Source organism: Galeopterus variegatus, unplaced genomic scaffold, assembly GCF_000696425.1.
Source record: "Galeopterus variegatus unplaced genomic scaffold, G_variegatus-3.0.2 Scaffold4076, whole genome shotgun sequence".
Classification (NCBI taxonomy): domain Eukaryota; kingdom Metazoa; phylum Chordata; class Mammalia; order Dermoptera; family Cynocephalidae; genus Galeopterus; species Galeopterus variegatus.
Genome location: NW_007730187.1, coordinates 191427 through 201867, shown reverse-complemented (window position 1 = coordinate 201867; position 10441 = coordinate 191427). Strand labels below are relative to the sequence as shown.

Here is a 10441-nt window from a genome sequence, read left to right as displayed (position 1 = left end):
TAGCTCTTCCCAGCAAATCAGAATGTTCCCTATTAACATTATGAGTGGTTAAGAAAGAACACACACAAAAGATTCTGTTACCTGGGGAAATGTACTAAATTGGATTTCTTATGCATTCTTGTATTAACACTTTCTAATGAAAAAAAAATATTTTATAAATGAGATACACAGAACCCTCAATGTTACTCTGATAACATCTAAGGAACATAAAAAGCCCCACCACCGGAGTCCAGGATTAAGAATAAATTCAAATCTCTTTTTCTGTCTAAATTCACTCTGACTTGTTGATAAGGATAGTAAAGGCAAACTTGAAACAACCAAATTAACTCATATAAAAAATGATAGTAAACCAGCCTGGCAACCACATTGGTGCTCAATAAGTAACTGCATTCAATTAAGTCAAGGTCATCATAGTCACCATTCTCAGGGTTTAGAAAGCTTCCACGTAAGTCCCCATGTACACCATCGATCACTAATTCCCACATATTATTAATTTCCTTATTTCAAATCCCTTCTCCACATCCTTCAAAACCCAGCTTATTCAAAGACAAAGTCTACACTCCTTAGCCTGGCACTCAGGATTCTGTTTGATCTATTCCCACCAGACTCAGAGGTGGAAAGTGCAAGTCCTTCAGGAGCCAGGTAGGTAAGAAAAATGAGGAAAGCGGGCAAAATGTTAGCTGGTCAATGGTTTGAACCTCAGTATGAAGGAGACAGTGGAAAGTATAGCAAATAGACCCTGCAGGCCCTGTCCAAATGATGAAGACAATTCAGATTACCTGATACCAAAGAACAATGCAGACTTAGGGCAGATTTATTTTCAGAAAAGCAAGCAATCCAGAATTTTTGGTGAAATCTCCCAATTACCATGCTGAAAATGATCTCAAATGTAAAATTCAGGTCAGACCATATCAAACTCCTCCCTTTTCCATGTGTGGATAACTAGTCTGTATCTTCATCTGTACATATTTAAAAATTAACCTTAAATAAGTACATTGGCCACAATAATACTCCCACACTGCAGCAAGGACAGTGTGTCCAGTGGCCCTCTGAGACTAACCATGCTTCCGGCTCTCTTTCCACTAGAATGTCTTCTCACAACTCTTCAACTTACCCAACCCTTCAAGGACAGCTCAGACAACCCTACTTCTCCTGAGAGTCCTCCCCAACCACTTCAGATCACAGGCATTTCCGCTGCTCTTGCCTTCATCCATTTCACCAGACAATTAAGCATGGATATCCTTGTGTTTTTACTTAAACTGCTCCATGTGTGTTGTTCACAATTAAATACTGCGTGAATGACTGAGTATGGATGGAGCACAAAGGAATGCTGAGGAAAGACTCCATGTAACAAGAGCCACTCTTCCTGGACCAGGAATGAACTTTGCCACTAACAAGGCAGCCTCTAGGGCAAGAAAAGGTAACCGATACATCCTGTTGACAGCCAAGATGGAATTACAGGTAATTCTCACCTCTTTTTTGGCTCTCAGGAGCCCCGTAGCCATTTTCCTGGTCTCCAGAGTGCTCTCCCTGGAGAAGGGTAAAGTCTCAGAAGACAGATCTGAGGATGTGAAGAGGACTGAGAGAATGCCTCGGTGGAACCCCCCCCCCCAATAGTTGAAGCGGAATCTGCTGCAGAGCCGCACAATTGGAGGTGGGAGATGTCACAGAAATCACCAGCGCAGCCCAATTCCCACCCAAAGCCTCGGAAGAGGGGCCCAGGATGACGCAGCACCCTAAAGCTCAGCCCCAGGCTCTGGCCAGGGAGTGCAGCCCTTGTCCCCCAGCAGCAGAGTGAGGGTTTGTCTTTAACCCTGTGGGCTCGAATGAAAGGAAAATGGCCTGTACGTGCTTACAGGAGAGCGCCCGAGTTCTGAGGCAGCTCTGCATATCCCGGCCTGTGACCCCGTGAGTAAAACGGGGACAAGCAGAGTGACGTGCTGACTGACTACAAGGCACTCACAGAACGCAGGGCGCGCGTTGCGGATCCTGAGGCCGAAGCCCGGGTAACGAAGTGCAGAAATGTGGGAAAGACCCAAGGTGGGAGGGAGGCCCACCCGGGTTCCAACAAGTCTAACGGGAGGGACGCACCAACCGGAAATGCTCCTTTACGTCGAAGCAACATGCTAAAGGGCGGCAGAAGGGAAGACGGATGTGACCGCAGAGGCCTCTGGGAAGTGTAGTTTTGGAGGTAGGCGGAGTGGGGAGTTGACTTAGCCCGCGCAGGTGGCACCGCTCACACAACCAAGTTTAGGAGCTCATTGTTAACATGCCTCGAAGTTCATAAGTTTTTCCTCCGAGGGCCTGTGAAATTTGCTGACCACGAGAGCGTCGCGGGAATGCCCAAGGATTATGGAAACTGTGGCCCTGGCGCTTTGCCCGTGTCTTTCAGCGGCCTGTGGCCAGACCGTGTGCAATGACCTGAAGCCGCACAGGTGAGCAAAGCTCACCCACGCAAGTCTCGGCCCCGGTGCGCCCTTCCCGGAGCAGAAACCAGGTTCGGGGCCGGAGGGACCTGAGCCGGGCAAAGTGTGGGCGAGGCACTTGGGGAGGAGAGTAGGGTGACTCTGCTGGGACTCCCAGTTTGGAGGACACTGTGTCCTGGAGAGGGTGTGCCAGAACTGACGGGGAACTCCAAGGCTATTTTTGGGATAGCGGGATTATCTTGGGCCAAACTCCCAGAATAGTGGTGGGGGAGGCTCTAGCCGTGTGTCCCCAGGATTTAGGGGAGGCTGGACTCGGGGCAAGCAGCAAAAGATCCCCTGATAATGGTGGCGGGGAGGACCTAGGGCTTGAGCCAGCAATATCCGAGGCTTTTATGAGAGGATGGAGGATAGGTGCGGCTTGGAAGAAATGTCCCTTCCAGTGGTGTGGGGTGGGGTTGGGGGGTTGACGAGGAGACATAATTCTGACAGTTTCGTTTAACGTGGATTTTTTTTTTTTTGCATTAATTTTTATTTTTAAAGGTATTACGTTAAGGGATTAAGAGGCTGGCCGGTTAGCTCAGTTGATTATAGAGTGTGGTGCTGATAACACCCAGGCTCAGTGTTTATCCCTGTACCAGCCAGCCTCAAAAAAAAAAAAAAAAAAAAAAAAAAAGATATTACATTAAAATATTATTTATCCTGATTACTGAGTTTTTTTTGGTGCCCCTTAAATTATGTACCCATAGTTCCAACCCTGATAATTGATCTGAATTGATCTGGCCTTTTATATGAACCTCAAGACACATAAAAAGCATTTACAGCTGCATTTATTTAAGTTGAAGGTGATATTTACTGAGTGCTATGTGCCAGGTACAATGATACAGCCTGGACCTGAGTTTGCCTCGTAAATCTCAGAGCCACCTGTGATATCTGTGCTTTGAGGAGTCCTATTTCCCACACTCTTATCTGGATTGAGATGTAAAAATTCATCTAAATTAGAAAGAGTGGGGGAAAAAAATCTAGTCATGCCTGTCTAGGGAACATGTCTGGGGCCGGCCCGGTGGCGCACTGGATAGTGCGCTGCTTGGGAAGCGCGGCGGCACTCCCACCCGAGGGTTCGGACTAAATTAGAAAGAGTGGGGGAAAAAAACCTAGTCATGCCTGTCTAGGGAACATGTCTGGGGCCGGCCCGGTGGCGCACTGGATAGTGCGCCGCTTGGGAAGCGCGGCGGCACTCCCACCCGAGGGTTCGGATCCCACATACAGACCGGTTCCCGCTCACTGGCTGAGCGAGGCGCGGGAGCAGCGCCGAGGGTTGCAATCCCGTTGCCGGTCCCCGGTCCGGTACGGGGGCAACACTGAGGGTTGCAATCCGTTGCCGGACACGGAACAAGACAAAAAAAGACAAAAAAAAAAACATGTCTGGCTAAAATTAATTCAACATACCAGATAAAAATCAGTAAAAAGGAAAAAAGCTGAGAAAATATTCTTTGAAATTAAAAGCCATATGATCCATTGAGGAGTCAAAGAAAAAACTGACCTGCAAACCATGAAATACATTGGAAGAAACAATAGTGAAAATACTTCAGATCTAAACCTGTGGAATGAGGCTGCCTCAGTGCCCAGAGATATCATCTTTAAAATAGTGCCAAAAAAAGAAAAAGTTATTAACCTCTATACACATCTATAAAATAAATTTCTAGTTTGAATAAACTTGAAGTTTTAAATAAAAATGATCACAAAAAGGGAAGAACAAAACTCCATTAATAACCTACAAACCAAGACTTGATAAGTGAGGCCAAAATGGTGGCCAGAGAGAGACTTCTAGCCTGAAAGTAATCTATGACTTATTAAGGCAGAAAACTAAGGAGCTAGCAGTCACCCTTCAGGTTAGAAAACCAATAGAACAATAGGAAATGAGAGAAGAAAGAAAAAAAGCATGTGGAGTTTTGTGCTTAAAGTCACTCTATAAAGGGCCGGCGCGGTGGAGCACTCTAGAGTGTGGCACTTGGGAGCGCGGTGGCGCTTCCGCCAAGGGTTCGGATCCCATATAAAGACCAGTCCGCTCACTGGTTGAGCGCGGTGCGGGCGCGACACCGAGGGTTGCGATCCCGTTGCAGGTCGCGGTATGGGCGCGACACTCAGTGTTGCGATCCAGTTACCGGTCACGAAAAAAGACAAAAAGGAAAAAAAAAAAAGTCACTCTATAAAGAGACAGTCCCTGGGGAAGTGGGTACACAAGGATCCTGCTACGTGTAGAAGGAAGAAGGTGATAGACACCCCCAGAGAGTATATTCGGGGTTGACAGTGGATTAGAAACATAAGAGAGAGTCAACTGTCCTGTGCCCAGATGGAGGGAAGCATGGATGACATCAGGTGATAAGCACAAGTGGATATATGGGGAGTTAATAAACACAGGAAACGGCCCCTTGAGAGCAAGATGAAAATGAGTACAATCCTGCCCTCAGAAAGCCATGTGGGAACTCCAGGGTTCAGGGCAAGACGTGGGTCAGTCAAGAGACAGCCACCCACACCCCTGCTTATCACCCACAGCCACAGTGGTGCCAACACCTGCTGCTCCAGCCTGAGCTGGCCAGAGAGGACAGTTAGAGCAGAGGAGGTGAGGGAGGATCAGAAGCTGGGCCTCCCAGAAGCCCCCGAAACCCGCTGGTCCCACACTGAAGCCATCATGGGAGGAAGCTCCAAAATGAGAGAAAATACACAGAGGAAACATAATATTTGTGTATTTTTCTTTTCTTTCTTTCTTTCTTTTTTTGTGGCTGGCCAGTATGGGGATCTGAATCCTTGACCTTGGTGTTACAATGCTATTGTATGTATGTATGTATGTATTTTATCTATCTATCTATCTATCTATCTATCTGTCTGTCTGTCTGTCTGTCTGTCTGTCTGTCTGTCTAAAACATGACCCGTGAGGGGATCTTAGCCCTGGACTTGGTGTTGTCAGCACCACACTCTCCCAAGTGATCTGTCTGTCTGTCTGTCTGTCTGTCTGTCTAAAAGATGACCCGTGAGGGGATCTTAGCCCTGGACTTGGTGTTGTCAGCACCACACTCTCCCAAGTGAGCTAACCGGCCATCCCTATATAGGGACCTGAACCCGTGGCCTTGGTGTTATCAGCACCACACCCTCCCAAGAGAGCCACGGGCCAGACCTGCTATTTGTGTTTTATTAAAATAAAAGATTTAATATGTGTTCAGGTAGAGACAGGTTCAATGACAAAAAGTAAGGTAGGGAAAAGAGCTAGACATCACAGATATGAAATGATGGACAAATAAATGACATGAATGGGGAATTTGCCCACAATGCAGACTTTATACATTCACATAAATATTAATATACATGCATCACCCAATAGAGATGTTTGCACAAACTACATTTACATTGTGAAGTCAACAAAATGAAGTAAAAATAAAGCAGTTATGGAGAGGGCCAGTCTCTCTGTTTAGGGGGAAGCACTTCAGAACATAAGCACAACTTCTCCCCTTCCTTCTGAACACCGATAGCCTGCAGTAGTAGATGGCAAATTACAGCCCAGGCCGCCCCTCCCAGAGTCCACAAACATGGACATACATACCACAGAACTCATCAGATAACAAGGCCAGGTACTGCAGCGGCTCTGAAAGATGGACTTCAAGTAGGAGTGACTAGAAAACTCCAGGAAGGGGCAATGGAAATTGGGCATTCCAAGAGGATCCTTGCAAGGGCCAAGCAGTGAGCAGACACATGTGTCAGTTATTAGGTTAGCATGAACTCAAATCTCATCTAATCCAGTGCATCTCAAATTTTGATGTGTGTCAAACCCATCTGGAGGGCTTGTTAAATACAGATTTCTGGGTCTCACTCCCAGAGTTTCTGATTCAGTAGTCTGGGGTGGGACCTGAGAATCTGCATTTCTAACATATTTTCAGGTAATACTGATGCTGCTGGTCCAAGGACCACATGATGATCTAATCTAACTCCAGGTTAGGATGAGGTACTAAAGAGCAAAGCAGCAGCACAAGAAGGGACTAGAAGCCTGTAGGGACTGTAAACTCCTCAAACATCAAAATCTTCAAGACAGCATCATGTCTACAAGTACAAGGTACCACTCAGGGAGTCTTTCGTCATGTAGAGTGATGGGCCCGAGGAATGTCCCCATGTAAACCATCTGGAAAACCTGTGACCCTGGTGCTCTGGAACCCCTATTTTCCACCTTCCTTCATTGGAACATTGTTTCCTCATAATTCTCCATGAAAGCACAGGAAAGAACACCATCACTACACCCATTTTTATGGATCTTTTCTGGATAAAAATAACTATCATTCAAATAGATATTAGCAAAAATAGATTTTAATTTTTAGTGTAAAAGAACACAAAACCTGATATCAGTTTAATGGAAACTCTAAAATACACAGAAAATAAATAAAAATAATTATTAAAAATGTTCAATGAAACAAAGCAATACTTAGAGTAAGACCTTATATCCTAAAATATATATACCTAAATGTTATTTAAAAAATAAGACAGAAACATAAGGGGCTCTATACACACCTCTAAAAATATGCTTTCTAGTATAAAATTAATTTGGAAATATAAGGGTACATAAAAAAATAGGAAAAGTGTCTAAGTCACTAATGTCTCAAAGAATATAATCATTATTTTATTGCAAATAAATGTCCAACCAAAACAGAAATGCATGTCATATTTTATGGGAAAAGGCTGAAACAGGAGTTAGAGAAAAATTGCCACCCTTAAAGAAATTTAAGACAGAAGAAATCAGGCCAGAATGTTAAGGAATTGGAAATGATTCTCCATGTTAAAAAAGGACATGAGACAGAAAGAGAGGAAAGGGAGGCAACAGTCACAGACCAGGGGTGCGGGGATCGATGAGAATAAAGGAGGCAGGAAGAGGAGTGGAATGTGTACCTAAAATGTACTGTCCAGTAAGGTAGCCACTCACCACATGTGGCTACTGAGCACTTGAAATATGGCTAATCCAAATGGAGAAATGCTGTAAGTGTAAAATATGCCCCAAATTCTGAAGACTCAGATGAAAGAAAGAATGCACACTATCTAATCAATAAGTTTTCTCTGATAAGATGAAGGTCCAAATGGAGAAATGCTGTAAGTGTAAAATATGCCCCAAATTCTGACGACTCAGATGAAAGAAAGAATGCACACTATCTAATCAATAAGTTTTCTCTGATAAGATGAAGCAATATTTTGGATAACGCTAACATTGTGAGTTAAATAAAATATATCATTAAAATTAATTTTACCTGTTTCTTTTTTAAAAGAGTCACAGACCAATTTCTAAACTACCATTTGATCAAAGACAAATGAAAAAGCCCTGCCCTGCTCTGACCAATAAACTAGGGCAAACTGCATTTCAAATTACAGGAGGGGGCCTGATCCTATGAAAATAGGAGACTTTTTTTTAAAAGTGGGGAAGATAGTGTCATTACCACTATTAAAAGAATCAAAACCAGAATTATTACTACTACTATTAAGTAAACCAGGAACTTATTTCCTTTAAAAGAAAAAATTCCAAAGTAATTTGCTGTGCCTTTCACAGAATTTCTCAAAATACATAGTATTTTATAAAACCTGAGAAGCTGCTGTTGTTGTTAGGACAAAACTACAAAACGGTTTAATTAGCAATAACAACAGCATCCCCCCCCCCCCCCAGCCACTGTTAACTGGCTGTCCTTGTTACAGACATTCCGCTTAATAACATTACTGGCAAAGAATGGGATTTTTAAAAGGTTGGGACGCTATATTATTATAAATACAATCTAAACCAGGAATTTATTTTTATTTAATAAACACTGAACCCGCCGGTCACCCCCTCTCTCAGGGCGTTCTGCAAAATACCTGCTAAAAAAGTAAAAGGGTGCTTTACCCGGGTGGGGTGAAAAATCCGTTTTTACCTTTAATCTCGAGACCTTAGGCATCGAGGTCGGGTAACTACGTGGATCAGCGCCAGCCCGGGCGCCCACTAAGTTCGGCGGGCAGGGCATAGGCCGGGCCGCAGCCCGAAGGTCACCATTCGGGTTCCGAGCCCAAGTCCCAGATGCCGCTGTGGCGAGGGCCGATTGCCCAGTCGCGCAAGCTGAAGCCGAGGGCCCCCTGCCTCGCGGGCCCCAAATGTCCCGTGTCCAGCGGCCTGTTGCGGAAATAATCCAAAGCTGAGAGCCCACGCTTAGTTCGCCCGGACTCCACCTGAGGACTCGCGCCCGCCGATGGCTTCGCGTGAGGGCGGACTTCCGGCAACGGTGGCCGAGGAGGAACTTGATCAGCTGCTGAAGTCCGTTTCTAGGCAACGTAGAGGAAGACGGGGAAATCGGCTTCTTCTCAGACAGACGGAGCTCTTAGCCAATGGATGTGCAAGAGAGGGGAGGTTCGTTTCACATTGGCCAATAAGAAGCACTTGCGGCCGAGCGGCCTACCCGGTGCGGTGCCCGACTTTGCGAACGCTCTTCTCTCAGCTGGCGGTACGTCCTTGGAGATTTGCACCGGGCTCGCGAGACCTTTCGGTTGGGTCCACGCGCCACGACCCCGTGAACACTGAGGCCCGACCTTGCACACTACCAGTCTTGTTATCAGTGGGCTAATAAATCATAAATAATAAAATAAAGGAATGGACAGGGGAGACATTAATGCATGAAATCAAACGCTTTTGGTGACGAGCGTCTTCTTTGCAAAACTGAACCCAAGGGCAATTTGCACGTTTCTGACCAGTAATACCAGAGGACAGATCGGGGAGGAAGCACGAACTTGCACTTAATGGGATTGGCTTGTCAGTAAAGCCCCAGTATCGCAGGCATTTCCAGTGTTCCGCCACCTACCTCAGTTCCGATCGCAGGGCTGCGCTCGTACGCAGTCTCGACAGGCCGGTTTAATTTCGGCAAACTCCTCTTTATGTGGGTATCTGAGACTCTCTTTGGAGAGAATATTTTTAAATTTCCATTTCAGAGGTTTCTATGGCTAGGATCGCCTTGCCTGCCAGCCGCCAAAACAAAGGGGGAGGGGGGGCGGTGTTATGGCGCTTTTGAACTTACATTCTCTGCCTCCTCGGGGACCTGCGTTCCCCTCAACTAGAATCTCCACTCAGAGTCCAGAAGCCCATACCTACCCCCCGTGACTGTTCTCCATACACAGGGAGAATCTGCAGAAAATACCCATGAAAAGCCTTGCCATTCTTTGCTATAAAATCCCATATTAAAACCGTTGAAAACTGAGAATTTTGACCCACATAGGTTTTGCCACTATTTGAAATCAATCATTTCTGTCTCTTCTATAATTATTAGGTGTAGTTTCAATATCAACCGATAATCCCCCTTAGGTTTATCCTTATGTACGGTGCTCCCTCTGCATATGTAAGATCAAATGAACCTTGAAAATATTATGCTAAGTGAAAGAAGCCAGTCACAAAAGACCACTTATTATGTGATTCTGTTACCAAATCACGCTCTTGGGTCTTAATGTCATACAAGTGAACAAAGAACCCACCAGAATCTAAGGCAAGCAATGCTTTATTAAAAGGAGATAGATTTATGCATAAGGGAGCCAGCAACAGAGAAGCTGTCTCTGGTCATAGAGCCAGTTGGTAAGCTAGCCGCAAATGGGCCCATTCATTGAGCTCAGAAAGAAGTTAAACAAACAGAACAAAAGGTTCCTAACACATTACAAACCAAAATTTCAAATCAAAGCAAATCTGACAATGTTTTTCTTTGGAGTTAAAGAATTTTGTGGTGGGCCAAAGAAATTTTAATTGTTTTAAACCTATTGCTTTTAAAAAATTTTTGTCACAGGAGTTTTTAAGGCTAGGTGTTATTTTAATCTTTTGATAGGTATCTATAAGACAGCTGTTTAAGAAAAGATTTCTGAAAAAAATTTTTTAACATAATTAATTCAAAGGCCGTTGATAATTTAGAATCCCCATCTGTGTACCAATTTCCAATAGCAACTCAATTCAATAAGCCTCTTGAGGGAAGGAGGCATTCCAGGAAAGG

General features: G+C 44.7%; 1 protein-coding gene across 2 annotated transcripts in view; it reads right to left on the bottom strand.

The window, feature by feature from the left end:
• HKR1 (HKR1, GLI-Kruppel zinc finger family member) overlaps positions 1–8650 on the bottom strand; it is a 36028-nt gene extending 27378 nt beyond the window's left edge. The window contains exons 1-2 of one of the 2 annotated variants that reach the window (XM_008586679.1): positions 1964–2013; positions 1473–1561 (exon numbers count right to left, since the gene is read on the bottom strand). In XM_008586679.1, the coding sequence (XP_008584901.1) occupies positions 1473–1505 (33 nt within the window). In that variant the 5' untranslated portion in view covers positions 1506–1561; positions 1964–2013. Of the gene's footprint in view, positions 1–1472; positions 1562–1963; positions 2014–8356 lie in introns of those variants that run through there. The other variant, XM_008586678.1, reaches the window with a different exon arrangement.
• Positions 8651–10441: the final 1791 nt, after the last annotated feature.